This window comes from Didymella exigua (genome assembly GCF_010094145.1).
Source record: "Didymella exigua CBS 183.55 unplaced genomic scaffold M421scaffold_11, whole genome shotgun sequence".
Taxonomy (NCBI): Eukaryota; Fungi; Ascomycota; class Dothideomycetes; order Pleosporales; family Didymellaceae; genus Didymella; species Didymella exigua.
This window is the reverse complement of record NW_022984785.1, coordinates 494,102-509,076: the sequence shown is the minus strand read 5'-3', so window position 1 is coordinate 509,076 and position 14,975 is coordinate 494,102. Positions and strand designations below refer to the sequence as shown.

Genomic DNA, 14,975 nt, shown 5'->3' with positions numbered 1-14,975 from the left:
TGCAGTCATGTCGAAACCATCAATACCCGCCTGGCAACGAACAGCCACCACCGATCCGCCTTCGTCATCTGCAGACAAGGAGCTGAAGCCGGAGAACGCAGCGGAAGATAGCACAAAACCAGTTGCAGAAGAGCCTGCGCGGTCAGAAGAGCCTGCGCGGTCAGAAGCAGCAACGAACGATACAAAGAGCGCAGATCTACTCGATCAAGCGAGTCGTTTTCTTGAGGACCCAAACATTCGCAATGCGCCACGCGAGAAGAAGGCAGTCTTCCTGGGGGCGAAAGGCGTGTCTTCAGAAGACATTGAGACATTGCTAGGGAAAGCAGTCCAACAGAATGCATCCCCTGATCTAGAAGAAGCTGGAGCTCGAGCCTGGTCGACAGTAAGGACTCCTCTGAACGCGCGCTTCACCTTCAGGAGATGCAAAATTGACAATTCCTAGACATCTCCCCAACTAGTACAAGCATCTCCTGCACCGCCACCCCAACCTCGAGAACTACCGCCTATTGTCACATACCCAGAGTTCTTGGCGCAGACAGAAAAGCCACCACCGTTGATAACTACCAGTCGCCTAGTAAACACAGCCTACGTTGCAGGCGGACTAATGGCAACAATGTATGGATTATCCAAGTACATCATTGCGCCCATGGCAGAGAATCTAATCGAAGCACGTCACGACTTTGCGGCGCATACGCAAGAGCAACTGGCAGAGCTGAACAAGAAGCTTAGTGAATCTGTCTCGGTAGATCCAGCCAGCAAGGTCAAGAAAACTACCTCGGAGGTCGGTGACGATGTGTCAGAAGCCGACTCAGATCCTACTGAACTATATCATCGCGACTACGGGACACAAACCACGCCCAATCTTTCAAGACGACCCTCGCTTGTCGACACAGACGCCTATCCTACAGTAACAGCACACGAGAAACGGCTGAAGATCATCTCTTCACATCTGAACGAAATCGTTGCGAACCGAACAAACGGCCGCGTCTCCCACGACTCCCTGCAGACCAAGGTGTCAGATCTGACAACCTACCTCAACGACATGAGCTATCAGGGCCAATACTACAACAGCATGGGTGGACTGTACGGGAGCAGCTATGGTCTGCCCTCGGGCAAGGATGGGAAGAAAGACCAGATTGAGATCTTGAAGCAGGATATCAGAGCCGTCAAGGGTGTGTTCCTTAGCGCAAGGAACTTCCCTACAGGTGGAGCAAGACTACCTGGAACTCGGACACCTCCCTCGGCGATGCCGGGCACAGGGAGACGTACACCACCAAGGGTTGCATAGACACTGTAGCAATCGAACGATGCGAACAAAATTGACTACCGGCATTTCAATCAGGCTGCTCAATCCGCGCTAGTGGCAGCTGACGGTAAGTGGGGTCTGGCTTCTACCAGCGTCAGGCTACCATAACACGTCCACCCTTCACAATCACGCCCATAGTACTCAAGATGTCAGAACAAGCACCCGAAGCAACGACCTACAATCCTCCCTCCCGTGCCCCCATAACAACCCCCTCAGTAATCCTCTACGGCAGCATTACCCCCACTACACCCTGGCAATCAGCCCTCACAGCCGCCCTCTCCGATCTGCCCATTACAATCATCAATCCGGTCTGCACCGCCTGGGACAGTACATGGGTGGAAGACACCTCGGACCCGCGGTTCGTCGCGCAGGTCGAGTGGGAACTCGATCAAGGAGAAATTGCGGATGTGATTGTGATTTACTTCGTGCCGGATACGCAGGCGCCGATTAGTTTGCTGGAACTGGGGATGTATGCGAGTCTGTATAGAAATCAGGGGAAGATGGTGGTTTGCTGTCCTCAGGGGTTTTGGAAGAGGGGGAATGTCAGGGTTGTTTGTGCGAGGTTTGGGGTGCCGGTGGTGGAGAGCGTGGAGGAGGTGGAGGGGTTTGTCAGACAGAAGCTAATAGAGAAACTCAAAGCTTAATTGTTTCAGAACCTTCGTAACCGCATGCCATCTGTTCCGCGACATCGTCACCCCAGCGACTCTATCTCTCGTTTGGGTGCGGCAAGGCTGAGATTCAGCCTGATCTGGCGCCCCAGCCCTGGAGGTAAGCTGACTGACCTACCGCACCTTCAACCTACTTCAGCTTTGATTCACTCAACATCTTTCAATTTCATGCCGCCTAGCACTCAGCGTGCGCTCATCCGGCCCTGGACACCTCACACGATCGTTAACGGTTACGGGTCGCCGATATCGTATAGCCTTGGTGGGGAAAACGGCTCCTGCCACTGGGGGTGCGGTTAGCTGTCACTGTAAGAGACGGAACAAGCTAGAATGATGGAACATGTCGGGCTACCTACGCAGACGATAACTAGCTGGGAAGAGCTTATCAAGAGGCTTATAGAGCCGGCGCGCTTCCCCAGGTTTTCCGAGCTTACGGCGACTGGTGACTGGAGACCATGGAGTACTGAGCCCGAACCATCGTCAACCGGTACTACGACTGTCGAGCAACCGAAAAGAGTGTCAACATACCTCCAAGACTCGCTTCTGAATGACCAACAGGATTGTTGTCCACTTCAGTATGGAACTCTGCCAGAAGACCACATACGACTACTTGACCTCCGTGATGCCAAGATCAACGGGGATGTCTTGACCGGATTCAAACTCAAGACCGTACCACTGTCAGATGCACCCGATTACGAAGCTATATCCTACTGTCGGGGTAGCACAGGTCTATTTACTGGTGTTTTCATCTCCAGCGAAACCAGTGGCGAGTAAGTGCATAGAGTCACTGAAGACGTAGCGACTTGCTTGCACAGCTTGATCGCCTCCAAACGACCAGAGCATGAAAAATTGACTATATCTGTATCGATCAGATATGATCTGGCCGAACGTAGCGCACAAGTCAGACGTATGGCTGATATCTACAAGACTGCCGCAGGGGTGATTGTGTAGCTCGGGCAAGAATCACATTTTGAGCTTGAGAACGTCACCATTGAACTGAAGCACGATCCCCACGTGCAGTGGCGTGGCGCAAGCATCCTGGATTGGGTGCAACGATGGGCAGTCTTTGCTAGACCCTGGTTCTGGCGACAATAGATCTTCCAAGAGGCGGTCTTTGCACAGCATATCACGATCTTGCAAGGCAACGCTTTCACGTCTTGGAAAGCTTTGCTTGAACTGAGCGACTCAGCGATAGCTTTCCCAGGACGTGACTTTCTTGTGGAATGCATCACATACACCATCATAAACCATGTTTTGCCGCGCGGGATCAGCGCAGCGAAGAGACTCATGGCCTATCAGGAATACTTGGACCTTCCTACCATTATGCTTCAGCTGGGTAAACAAAAATGCAAATATCCTAGAGACAAGATATTCACTCTTGTGGGCTTTGCGGATAATCTCCTGCCAGTCGACTTCGTGGGTTATGAGCTATCGATTGATGATATCTCGCAAAGATGCACCAGATGCATGATAGAGGCAGCCGGGGATCTCAGCGTCATCACGTAAATGAACACATTTGTGCCAGGACGGCGACCAAGCTGGGTGCCACAATGGCACAAACACCTCTTCACCTGGGCGGAATATCCTGACACATCGCCATCCGCGCCAAATGATCGTCGGTGGAGCCGTCCAACTAGGATAGTTGAAGACCGACTGGTTGTTCAGGGCAGACTCGTTGATGTTGTTGGCATTGAGCTCAAGACCTTTCATGATAGCATGGGTGCGTACTTTGACCGGAGGGACGATTTGGCATTGGCAAATCTTCTACAGTGCTCATACCGAGAGGCTCAAACCCGCTCCAAGAACAAATCCAGGTCAGAAGAATATGAATTTTCAACAAACACTGAAAACGGGGTCCCTCCTGAGTACTCCACTCGAGAACTATCAGAGGTGCTCAATCGTGCATTCCTTCGGGCAATATTCTGCGATGATAATATAATAGAGTGTCGATTTCTGATGGCGAGGACTTCTTCAAAGCATTGTACCACCAGCATGGATCTTCGCAACAGAGCAGTGAAGCCAGACTTGCAAAGTCTCTTAATGTCGGTCAACACCTGAACGGTCATATTCTACTACTCGAGAGCAGTCAACTTGGCTATATCAATGCCCCTGATCAGCGCACAGAAGCAAGAGACCGCGTCGCGATTCTTCACGGTCTGAAATTATCTTGTCTGCTTCGAAAATCTGAAGACGGTGAAGGCTGGCTATTTATTACAACCATCTATGTCGATGGCATGATGCATGGAGAGGATAAACTCAGAAACTCACACCGTCTTGAATCTCACTGACCCCGGATCAGCTGTTGACTGGGACAATGACGAAGCCGAAACCTTCATCCTCGTGTAAGTGTGACACTTTTTCCGGGAGACCACGATATCGTATGGAACAGGTCAATTTCCGTGACTTCTGCTGTACATGATTTGCCGTAGAGTTCGTCAATACAAACAGCAGGCCGTGTAACAATGGCACCGCTCCGTTCATCGACTATTATTGCATTGAAGACTCAATCTACCAAAGAAATGCAAAAGCAGATCAGCGTATAACGATCTCCTCGAAATTACCTTTGTACTCCCCATCTATCAACCCCAACACGAACGCCTCACCAACCAGCAGAAAATCCTCCCTGTCAGTATAAGACCGAAAAAGGAAGGGCAAGTTCGCTCCATATAATTTGCAGAATTGGTCTACGAGCTTAGTGCATGGTGGGCCGGCGCCCATGTAGCCATTCTATTCGTGGCAGTAAAGAACCTGCGACCCAACGACTCGGCGTTGGTGAAACCGAAAAGGGCGAGTACAGCGGGCAATACAAAGCTACAAGCGCAACGAACTACAAAGACACAATTGTTATGACAGGCTCGATACATTTACACAACGATCAAAGCGTATAAGGCTCCTGTTTCCACGTAACTCTCCTCTCATCCCTCATCCTATCGAACCGCACAACACTCTCCAGCAACACCTGCGCACCAATCGCACAATCCACCTCCTCACAAAACTCCCTCGGATTATGGCTCACACCCTCCCTACACGGGACAAAAATCATACTCGTCGGGCACCGCTTACTCGCATACACACTATCATGCCCGGCACCGCTCGTCATCTCCAAAACCAAGTTGTGACTATCAGGGCCCAGAACAGAGTACGCGGACTTCCGCACCGCGTCGATGCAGTCAGAATGGAACGTTGTGGCCGGCGAGTCGAAGTCCTCTGTGATCGTAACGGAGAGCGGGAGGCCGCGTGTGCACCCATAGTTGATACCGTCTACATCTTCGCCTGCCACAATTCGGGGGAAGTCGCGCTCGAGGAGGGCTTTTAGTTCAGCGACAGTCGCGTCTTTCTTGGCCCGGATGTCGAGGCTGAAGGTTACGGAGCCGGGGACTGTGTTGGTAGAGCCGGGCTTCAGGTTGAGGATGCCGGTTGAGGCAAGGGCGCTGTGGGTGGTGGCGAGTTTGTGCGAGTGGAGGATCATTTTCGAGGCGGCGAGGAGGGCGTCTGCGCGCGACTTCAGGTCGGTGGTGCCGGTGTGGGTGTCGCGGCCTTTGACGTGGACGGTGAGCCACTTGTAGGCTTGTACGCCTGTCACAACACCAATCTTCTTGTTGGCCATTTCGAGGAGCGGGCCTTGCTCGATGTGAAGCTCAAAGTGTGCGGCCATGGGCATGGCCTCATAGCTTGCTGGTGTCGTTCCAAGGTAGCCAATACGCTCAAGCTCGGATTTCTGGGTCGCGGTCCCTGGGTGTACTTCGCGAAGGTTGTGTGCCTTCTCGAGAGGTATGGAGCCAGCCCACACACCAGAGGACACCATAGACATTGGGAAGCGCGCACCTTCTTCGTTCGTCCAGTTCACCACACCGACAGGATACTCAGTCTCGACCCAGTTATCAGTCAGAACCTTCAGCATCTCTACACCAGCCGTAACACCAAGGATACCGTCATACCGACCACCTGTCGGCTGCGTGTCCAAGTGGCTTCCAACATATGTGGGTGGCTTATCATTCTTCAAACCTGGTCGGACTGCGAAGATGTTACCCATCTCATCGACTGTAGTCTTGCAGCCCAAAGCCTGCGTCGTCTCCACGAACCAATCTCTTGCTTGCTTATCACTATCTGACAGGGCAAGACGAGACATTCCAGTTTCCGTAGGCGCCCTGTAAACATCAATATCTTCAAGTCGTGACGCTCGGGCATAACTGACTCGCCCCATCGTTCACCCGTTCCCCATTTGCAAGTGTGGTGAATGTCTTCCATCAAACGTTGCTGGTTTACTTTCAGATCCTTGAAGTGCTGTTCAGTCATCTCCTTGGTGTGTATCTGCCATCTCGGCGACGTCGAGAAGGTAGCTCTGAAAGTGGTGCTACCTTTCAATAATGCGGGGTATTGTCTGCTCGCGATTCGAAGCGCAGGCTGTCTAATCGCAGACAAAGCCATTGCGAAAGTCTTGAAAAGTGTGAAGAAAGAGACATGGCTGGAGCGTCAATAAGAAACATGGAATCGCGAAGGATGATAGGCGTGTAGTCGTATGACATACGCCTAGTTGTGGGGTCGCGGGCTGCAGTTGCCGATAAGAATGCGGGAGGGGCTGGTTCTGATAGGGTTAGCCGTCGGCGACATGCCCGCTACCCTGTCCGTCGGTTCAAGATTATCAATCGGCACAGCACAATCCTTGCATGATGTTTATGGAGTTCGTGTGGATTGTGGAGATGACAATACTTATTGTTCGTCGTGCTCACCAAACACCAGTGTACAAGCCGGGTATCGAATGAATCGCTGAAAGAACGCCTGAACCGAGTGCTGTAATAACTCCTGTTGCACCGCTGCTCTTTCCAAACGGAAGGTTCGTGCAATTACGCTGCTTTTCCCTTCCCTTTGCCCTCGAATTTTGCCTGCTTGGCATCTTCTTCGGAGACCTCCTCCTCTTCGTCGCTGTCGCTCATGAACTCGTCGTCCTCGTCATCCCAGCCGAACATGGGGCGCTGCTGCGCAGGCTTCGATGATGAAGCAGCGGGCCTAGTCTCGTCCTCGTCTTCTTCCGAGCTTTCCATCTCCATCTGCGCCAAAAGCATCTTCTCGATGGCTTCCTTTGTCCTGTTCTCAGCCTCTTCCTTGTCTTCAAGCCACTTGCCGTCTAAGCGTGCCTTACCGCCTGCGTTCTGTAGCTCTTCCTGCTTTCGCTCTGTGCTGGCTACAATATCTTCCCACCTCTTCCTGCGCTCATCCTTTTCACGCTGCTCCATTTCAGGCTTGATCGCAAGGTATTCGGCAAGATTCTTTGCCTCAGCGACAGTGCGCAGTCGTCGACCATCTAGGTTTCGTGAAGAGGCGTTTGCGTCCTGCTGGTTCTTCTTCTTGCGCGACGACATGCGGCCGCCCTGAGCGCGCAGTATCGATCCAAAACCGCCCTTGCCACCACACAGCGGCACAGTCAGGCGCAGCGAGAGGAAGGTGTCTGACGGCGAGGAGAGGAGGCTGGAGACAGGCTCTTCAGCATGGCGGACCGCTCGACGGGAGTTTGTGGTGAGGATGTAGGAAGAGTTCTGAATCCATGGCGCACGTTCGTACAGTGTGTCATATAGCGATGTGAGGGAGGCGTCCTTTGGTGTGGTGAAGGCGATATTCTGGCCCTTTATGCTGTTGACAATCACCGTCACCGGGGACTGCGAGATGTGCTCCATGTTGGAAGTTGAAGAACCGTAGTTGAGGTCTCGCAGTTGTGAGAATTGAGCTACAAGCGAGTGTGCAGGCGCTTTTCACAATTTTGGGGTATGGTGAGTATTGTTCTGATGTCGGCGTCGAGGCAGCAGCGAGGATTGGCGTTCGCGAACGGCGTGGCCCGAGCGTCTGCCTCCACTCTCCGCCAAGCCGCGAGGCACTGGATGCTCACCGCGCTATTTCAGGAGTGGGGCGAGCAGACGCGCATGATTGGTGTAGCAGATCGTAAGCGAGACCCGTCCACAAACCTCTCCTCCGCGCATGCCATTTCTTTCCGTACTTCTTCATCCGCCCTCGACTAACCGCAGCATCCCACGAGACTCTTCGTAACCGTCAAGATGCTTATCCCCAAGGCCGATCGCAAAGCCATTCACGAGTTAGTCACCCTTACTGCCGTCAATGCGACGCCGCGCTCGAGCTCGCAAGTTTCGCACGAAGTTACGACTTGATCACGAATAGCACTCGGTCCCCCATATCTGCTTGAAGAACTACTGCTAACAATGCACTCTCAGGTACCTCTTCCGAGGTTAGTATTCTCCCACGCGCGAGCCATGGCTATGGCACACTCGTACATTTTCGCAGCTCTGCTGCATACAAGGATAGGCTGACACACGGTCACCACAGAGGGCGTTCTCGTTGCCAAGAAGGACTTCAACCTTCCCAAGCACGGCGACATTGACACCAAGAACCTTTTCGTCATCAAGGCTTGTTAGTGCCCCCAGCGACGTGCTGCGTGACATGGTCTAATCCAGTGCAGGCCAGTCTCTGACCTCCCGCGGCTACGTCAAGACCCGCTTCTCGTGGCAGTACTACTACTACACCCTCACACCCGAGGGTCTCGACTACCTCCGCGAGTGGCTCCACCTGCCCGCTGAGATCGTCCCCCAGACCCACATCAAGCAGCAGCGCTCTGCTCCTCCCCGGGGCATGCTCGGCGGTGACGGCGAGCGCCGTGGCGGCCGTGGCGGTCCCCGCGGCGAGCGTGGCGACCGCGAGGGTGGCTACCGCCGCCGCGATGCTGGCGAGAAGCCTGAGGGCGCTGCCCCTGGCGAGTTCAAGCCTGAGTTCCGCGGTGGCTTCGGGCGGGGCCGTGGCGCCCCTGCTTCCTAAGCGATTGACCTTCGCTTAAGGAGTATTGGCTAGATACAGGATCATCTTTTGCTGCATTACAAAAAGGGACAGGACCTGGTGGCATACGGCGAAATGAAAGGATGATACCACGAATGTATTCCTCGTACGACGTGCGGCTTCGCACTCGACGACCACTTTCACAATGATACCCAATTCGTTCAGTGCTGTCTACTACCCACTGTGACAATGTATGTGTTGGTTCGTCTACCATGGCAGGTTTTATGTTGCCGTTATTCTCCTAGACTTTCTTCTCGCTTCGCACTGCACTGCAAGTTGTCACAAACGTATCTAATGCCCACCCTTCCCTGGCATCATCAACCCACTTCCCCTCGCAACCCACTGGTTCCTTACCTGCTCCACACCAACCTGCCCACCCATCTCCCTGACGACCGCATCCCTAGCCGCCTGCAGCCTCTCTTCCATACTCCTCTCGTCATCCTGACTAACAAATCGCCTCCCTACAACCGCAATGTTCCTCGTACTCGGGATCCTCAAATGCTCTCTTTCAACCACATACCCCATAGCCTCCGTCAACGCACTCGTCCACGAGCACAGACTCGCATACGCGCTCGGCTGCGCATTTTTGTTCCCCTTCGGCTGCCCGTCGTCAGGGACATACTTCTTGACCGGCGGGGCGCGGAACCGCGTGCCGCCGAAGTCGTGGCTGCAGCACGGGATGGCGATAAACGGCGAGCGCGAAAGGGAGGCGAGGAGCGGCGTCCAGGGCGTGAGTTCGTCGGCGTGGTTGGACACGATGAACGTGCCTGCGGGGAAGACACCGTCGTGGCTCGCAGGCACAGGGACGTTTTGCTCTTGCCCTTGCTCTGTCTCTGTCTCTGCCTCTGCCTCTGCCTCTGCCCCTGCAGTCGACGTGTTGAGGACGGCGGGGATGAGGAGCATTTCCTCCAGCTTTTCTTGATGCGCGGCAGGGAACGTGTTCCACGTCTTCCGCCGCCGCGCGTCGAAACCCCAGCCAGCCCAGCCTTCTTCGTTCAAGATGTGCACCAGGAGTCCGTTCCCGCACCCGATGTCGACGAAGCCAGGAAATGCCTCCTGCGCTGACGTTTTCCTCTCTTCGCCCTCGCCTGATCCGTACATGCTGACCCAGAGCTCTATGAGAAACGCACTGATGCCCAGATCCTCGAAGACGTGCTTCCCGGGCGGCGTCTGCTCCACCCACCTCTCGATCAGTTTCTTCGCGTACTTGCCCTTCAGATATGCGTACGTGTCCTGGAACGGTTTCTGCGGGATGATGACGTCGTGTTGCACGCGTTTCTTGTAGCCTGCCGCCCGGCCACGCGCGTGCTTGTGGATGACTTCGAGCAGCTTGAGCGCGGTGCGCGAGAGTCTGTTGTCGAGAGGATGCGAGGGGAAGAGGGAAAAGGATATGCTAAGGTGACCGCGGGATGTGAGCAAGGCAGGTGTGGCGGAGAAGTATGTGTAGAGGATGCCCAAGCGCTGGGCGATCGGGTGGTAGTAGGGAATCTCTTCTGGAGAGGCGACGTGCGGGATGTAGATGACTAGGTAGCGTTCTGCTTGGGTTGGTTCTTCTTTACCGCTGATGCGAATCGTCACGGGGGCTGTTGACGTGTAGAGGTGACAGGTCTGGATCATCATGTTGTCGAGCTTGGGGTTGCGCGGGATCAGCTTTCGAACTACGGTCCATGTCAGATCATAGCCTTCGATCCCGCCTTCAACCAGTCGTGGGTGGTTCTCTACTCGTAGATGCTTGATGATGTCTGCCAGTTCCAGAGGCGTTGTGGCTTGCGGGTTGTAAGACGCATCGTTGAAGCTGGTGTACGATAGCTCTGCGCGAGCCAAGTGTGAGGCCGTCAAGTTTGGGTTCTCAAGTAGGTTGCGGCTGACGTCCAAGAAGTACTGTGGTGTGAAGTTGGCGGGCGCAGATTGCACGAGCTCCCAGAGTTCAGGTGGCAGGCCGGAAGAGAGTGTTGGTGCTGATGACGGGTCGTAAGGTTCGAACTTTTCAGGAAGCGGCTGGGCATTTGGCTTTTTCTCAAGTATAGCATTCTGCTCTCGAGTCCCTTGTTCCACATGCTCTTTGTCCGGGCTCAAGCTGGACTTTGCTTTCTCCGCCCCATTTTGGGCCATCTGTAGCTATCTCTTTCTTGGGCGTGAGTCACGGGTCCCTTGCTGCCTGTTGCATGCGACACTCGTCAGTTGCAGCACTCTGTGCGCTTCTAGGGCCTGCAGGAGATGTTTCGGATTTTGTGAAAAGGCTGATGTGTGTTCGTGGTGTAGTTCAAGTTCCGGTGTTCATCCTTGTAAGAATGAGAAAGTCGACTAGTTTCTCGCTTGCGCAATGCTCGAAGGAGAGGTGGTGACGAAGAGGAACAACACTCCGTGACGACGAAACGATGAGGGAGAGATGCAGGGCTGGTACTTCAATGCTTCCAATTGGGTCGCTACAAGCATTGACCGATTCAAAATGTCCACGTGCATACTTTCATACACCGTCTATCTAGCATCTAGTTCCCTCCACTCTCAAGGGCAGCCGCCTCCCGAGATATGTAAACGCCTCAAATGCAAGTCTCCATCCAAGTCCCACACTCTCAACCCTATCGTCCATAGTAATGCGCCATCTCCAGCCCGGCCCTCTTGAACCCACACTTGACATAGAACCCCTCGTTGGTCTCCGAGCAGTCCAAAATGGACTTGTAGCAGCCGACCTTCTCGGCCACGAAGTCTAGCGCCTGAATTATGCGCAGCCCGAGCTTCTTGCCCTGCTGGTCCTTGGCGACGGCGATGTCCTCAATGTGGCCGACGACGCCGAGGTTGTGGATGAACTTGCGCTCGACGATGAGCGCGCCGGTGCCGACGATGCGCAAGCTGGTGTCGAGGATGGCGAGGAGGTAGTATGAGTCGCTGCGGTTCGACATCCAGGTGTAGCGCTCGTTCCAGGCCTGCGTGACTCGCACGTTAGCTGTGGCTCTGTGTCGTTCTCGGAATCTACAGGTAATGTCTGCAACTTGCCTCTTCAGTGACATCGCCAACCGTAGTAAGCACCCTCAGCACATCTAGGAAGCCGTTGTGATAGTCCTGGCGCTGGATCGGGCGGCATGTGTAGCCTTCCGGCAGCGCCTTGAGCACCTCGGGGGAGATGAGTTCCGGGCTGAAGAGGGGCGCTGTCGCGTCGCTGGACGGGGCTTCGAGGGCCATTGTGATTTGTTTAAGGCGTGCTGTGGCTGCCAGAGTGAGGAAGGCGAGGTAGATTGGGTTGTCTGGGTGCAATTGGACTTGACGTGCTGTTTGGGAGGGGTGTTTGCGAGGAGTGCACTATCGATAAGAAGAGCGGTGAGGTGGAGAGCGCGCCGTTGAGTGTGGACGGTAGATTGAAGGAGTCGGTTGGGGTTCAAAAGCTCGAGGAAAGGGGCTATTGTACTTCGTATCGAGAACCTTTTCTACAGTTACGACCAACGCAACATACACACCCCAGTCATGAACGTGATCCAAAAATAGATCCTGAGCCGGAGAGTCCTCTCCCACCAACGTCATACAGGAACACGCTACCATGCGCGTGAACATCGACATTACGATTCAAATATATAGATCCACACTCATACACGGCCGTTGACGGTCACAACAAACCCATATCCCCTGACCAGTACTATCACCACCCACTCGGCGTCCTACTCTGTCTGCACCTCCTGAACGTCCTCAAGACAAACTCGGGCTCCAAATCCCCATCCTCCAGTTCCAGTCCGACAACCTTGGCCAGCGCCGCTGTCAGCGCGGAATTCTGTCTCTGAAGCAGCATAACGCGGTCCTGTAACCGCATCATCTTCTCCACGCTGCCCTCCTCTAGGACCTCGATCTCGACCGCGGAATCGCCGACCATCTCCTGATGCTCAGCGAGATGATGCTCTTCGCTGCTGAGACAAGGCTCAGGCGTGTGTCGCGGCGTGGGCAGCGCTCCGGGGCCCGTGTCGGAGTTGCGGTGCTGTTGGGTTGAGCCCGAGACGGAGATTGTGCTGGGGACTTCCTTCCTGTGTATTCTCTTCAGATCGCGCAATTTACGGGCTTTGGTCTGCTCTTCTCTCGTCACAGGGTGTTCCGCAAGCGGGTGCTGGTGCCCAAGGATGGGGATGGGTCTGGGGCTGATGGGTGGGCTTTTCTCTTTGCGCATCGCGGAGGAGGCCATGTCCATGATGTTTGGAGCGGAAAAGGAGCGGCTGGCGCGGTCGTAGGAGCTGAAGCCTTGGATGGCGCGCTCAACCGCGGGGGATGCGAGACGGGGGACAAGCATGTCTTCGGTGAAGCTGAGTGAGATGTGGCGCGAACGGTGCTTTTGCTTCTGTTGTCCCGGAACGGCAATGGGAAGGGCGAAGTTGTCTGTGCCCGACAAACGTGGAATGACGATCTTGAGATGCTTCGCTCCAGCCTTTGTGGTCACTTCTCGAGTGCAGGTAGGTACTTGGGGCTTCTGGTGTGCACGTTGGGGCGAGCCTTCCACCGATCCAACACGTGCGGCGAGGCTCTTGCGATTGACCTTGAAGATCTTGGATCCGCCTCTCGTACGCTGGCGACCTGGAGGCTTACTCTCCGAAGTAGGACCTGTGTGCTTGAGATAGTAGCTGAGATCGTTCAGGCCCAGGTCGCTGTTGGCAGTAAGTGCACTATGGCTGAGGATCGGTGGTGCCATCCGTCCCAGGCACGACGAGCCAGCTTGCGCTGCTTGTCCCACTCTGGCGTACTGGTTTCGATGCTTAGGCATATGGATCTCCGATTCTCTCTGGTCGTACTCGGTGAATTGACCTTCAGCCGCACGCGCAAAGTCACTGTCCACCGACGTGATAGACTCCTTACGAAAAGGCAACCGGGGGCTGGTTAGGCGTTTTGGGCTGCGCTCTGGCACAGTTGGCGGTACATCGGTGACCAGATTCAAGTCCTCGATAGGGAAGATGACGACTGGCTCCGTGGAGCGCAAGTTCGGGTCTGGCGAATTCGGCAGTGGCACTTTTGGCGGACTCGGTGTGTGACGGTGGCGCACCCTCCTCAAACTCGAATCTCGGCTGTCGGCCTGGCTGTCGAAGTATTTCTGGATTACACCAAGCGGGGCCACCTCCTCGAGCTTCTCAAGGTCCTCCTGGGTGGGCATGTTGCTGCTCGTATCGCTCCTTGATGCATTACGTTCGTGCTTGGCTACCCACGGCTCCAGCGAAGAATATGGAGCGCTTTGGTCCGCCGTAGGTCCGGCCACCTTATACGGCGTCTGCCGTCGCGACTGCTTCTTCTCCTTTAGATTATGATCTGGTGTGCTGGTACTTCGTACACGAACTTCTCTTTTCTGGCTGGAGATGATGGCCCGTGCCTGGCGTGGCTGGTAGGTGATGATCTTGGTCATCGGACTGGAAATAGATCGACGCTGTGGCGGTGCGGCCATTGGTCGATATACCTCAGGAGGCATCGGCGGAGATGAAACGAACATCGTTGGTGAAGAAGCGATGCCAACCTCAGTTGAGTCGAGCTCGGCTGGGTTGCCAGCGTTGACTGTAAGACGCTTCTGCTCAAAGTATGGACCTGCCGATGAGCTGCGACCGTTCTGACTATTGATCCGCGGACGTGAGTAGTTTTCGTTCGACGAAGATGTCGAAGGTCGATACACATCGATGTTGGATGATGCGCGCATGCCGAAGTTTCTCGGGGTGTGGTTCACCCACATATCCTTTCGTTTACGTTGGGCGCCAAACTCGTCAATATAATGCACTGGAGCAAGTGAAAGTTGTTTGGTCTCGCACTGTCCTGTAGCTGCAGGCGTCGTTGACTTTGTGTTCTCGTGGTGCGTCTCGGCAGTGGGCTTGCGCTTGAGGCTTGTTGAACAAACACTGGCCTTACGATTCTTCTCTTTAGATTCTGCTTGCGATCCGGCGTACTCAAGCGCACTAATGCCAGGATGCCCAAACATAGGGAACGAATTGAGCAGCGTCTCTGTAGATAGAGGCTCCAACATTTTGCAAATGCGGGAGGCTGTGCAGCCTAAATGCTCAGCGTGAGAGGCAGAACCGCCGTGTGCCAGACCTCACGGGCGCAAGCAGCTGCAACGGCTTGCAACAGCTGAGCTCAGAACGTGGCACAACCAGGAAACTGGTACTCAGCATATGCAGCTATTGTTGTACCGCAAGTACTCTGGCAAAGCTACGGCGTAT

General features: G+C 54.5%; 8 protein-coding genes across 8 annotated transcripts; 3 read left to right on the top strand and 5 right to left on the bottom strand.

Annotated features, from left to right (window-relative positions):
* Window positions 1-7: 7 nt before the first annotated feature.
* M421DRAFT_100455 (uncharacterized protein) lies at window positions 8-1,288 on the top strand (the record flags this gene model as incomplete). Its single annotated transcript, XM_033586521.1, has 2 exons — window positions 8-382; window positions 443-1,288. The coding sequence occupies 2 exons, from the start codon at window positions 8-10 to the stop codon at window positions 1,286-1,288; spliced, it is 1,221 nt and encodes a 406-aa protein (XP_033449592.1).
* An 82-nt stretch (window positions 1,289-1,370) lies between these two features.
* On the top strand, window positions 1,371-1,974 carry M421DRAFT_136904 (uncharacterized protein). Its single transcript, XM_033587434.1, has one exon. It carries the CDS (start codon window positions 1,453-1,455, stop codon window positions 1,948-1,950), a length of 498 nt encoding a protein of 165 aa, XP_033449591.1. The 5' UTR covers window positions 1,371-1,452; the 3' UTR covers window positions 1,951-1,974.
* Window positions 1,975-4,630: 2,656 nt separating this feature from the next.
* M421DRAFT_419873 (N-carbamoyl-L-amino acid hydrolase) lies at window positions 4,631-6,437 on the bottom strand. The gene is made up of 2 exons (XM_033592275.1): window positions 6,167-6,437; window positions 4,631-6,119 (listed from the first exon to the last, which is right to left on the bottom strand). Exons 1-2 carry the CDS (start codon window positions 6,397-6,399, stop codon window positions 4,847-4,849), a joined length of 1,506 nt encoding a protein of 501 aa, XP_033449590.1. The 5' UTR covers window positions 6,400-6,437; the 3' UTR covers window positions 4,631-4,846.
* Window positions 6,438-6,638: 201 nt separating this feature from the next.
* Window positions 6,639-7,766, bottom strand: M421DRAFT_419872 (uncharacterized protein). The gene has a single exon (XM_033592274.1). The coding sequence runs from the start codon at window positions 7,641-7,643 to the stop codon at window positions 6,816-6,818; it is 828 nt and encodes a 275-aa protein (XP_033449589.1). The 5' UTR covers window positions 7,644-7,766; the 3' UTR covers window positions 6,639-6,815.
* Window positions 7,767-7,938: 172 nt separating this feature from the next.
* On the top strand, window positions 7,939-8,907 carry M421DRAFT_136774 (Plectin/S10). The gene is made up of 5 exons (XM_033587433.1): window positions 7,939-8,056; window positions 8,193-8,206; window positions 8,305-8,388; window positions 8,438-8,623; window positions 8,710-8,907. Exons 1-5 carry the CDS (start codon window positions 8,019-8,021, stop codon window positions 8,712-8,714), a joined length of 327 nt encoding a protein of 108 aa, XP_033449588.1. The 5' UTR covers window positions 7,939-8,018; the 3' UTR covers window positions 8,715-8,907.
* A 192-nt stretch (window positions 8,908-9,099) lies between these two features.
* M421DRAFT_17618 (DUF1613-domain-containing protein) lies at window positions 9,100-10,803 on the bottom strand (the record flags this gene model as incomplete). The annotated part of the gene is made up of 1 exon (XM_033587841.1): window positions 9,100-10,803. A coding segment is annotated over one exon (1,704 nt), but the record flags the coding sequence as incomplete, so codon positions are not given.
* A 584-nt stretch (window positions 10,804-11,387) lies between these two features.
* Window positions 11,388-11,988, bottom strand: M421DRAFT_100449 (acyl-CoA N-acyltransferase; the record flags this gene model as incomplete). The annotated part of the gene is made up of 2 exons (XM_033586520.1): window positions 11,388-11,732; window positions 11,803-11,988. 2 exons carry the CDS (start codon window positions 11,986-11,988, stop codon window positions 11,388-11,390), a joined length of 531 nt encoding a protein of 176 aa, XP_033449586.1.
* Window positions 11,989-12,259: 271 nt separating this feature from the next.
* Window positions 12,260-14,059, bottom strand: M421DRAFT_419868 (uncharacterized protein). The gene has a single exon (XM_033592273.1). The coding sequence runs from the start codon at window positions 13,925-13,927 to the stop codon at window positions 12,440-12,442; it is 1,488 nt and encodes a 495-aa protein (XP_033449585.1). The 5' UTR covers window positions 13,928-14,059; the 3' UTR covers window positions 12,260-12,439.
* Between the last annotated feature and the right edge of the window lie 916 nt (window positions 14,060-14,975).

Excerpts from the sequence above, each read along its gene's own strand:
- M421DRAFT_419868 (XM_033592273.1), bottom strand. The coding sequence starts at position 13,927 with ATGCCCACCCAGGAGGACCTTGAGAAGCTCGAGGAGGTGGCCCCGCTT.
- M421DRAFT_136904 (XM_033587434.1), top strand. The coding sequence starts at position 1,453 with ATGTCAGAACAAGCACCCGAAGCAACGACCTACAATCCTCCCTCCCGT.
- M421DRAFT_419873 (XM_033592275.1), bottom strand. The coding sequence starts at position 6,399 with ATGGCTTTGTCTGCGATTAGACAGCCTGCGCTTCGAATCGCGAGCAGA. Across the intron at positions 6,120-6,166 it reads ACGGGTGAACGATGGGGCGA|GGCGCCTACGGAAACTGGAA; the intron begins GTCAGTTATGCC and ends TGATGTTTACAG.
- M421DRAFT_419872 (XM_033592274.1), bottom strand. The coding sequence starts at position 7,643 with ATGGAGCACATCTCGCAGTCCCCGGTGACGGTGATTGTCAACAGCATA.
- M421DRAFT_136774 (XM_033587433.1), top strand. The coding sequence starts at position 8,019 with ATGCTTATCCCCAAGGCCGATCGCAAAGCCATTCACGA. Across the intron at positions 8,389-8,437 it reads CCTTTTCGTCATCAAGGCTT|GCCAGTCTCTGACCTCCCGC; the intron begins GTTAGTGCCCCC and ends AATCCAGTGCAG.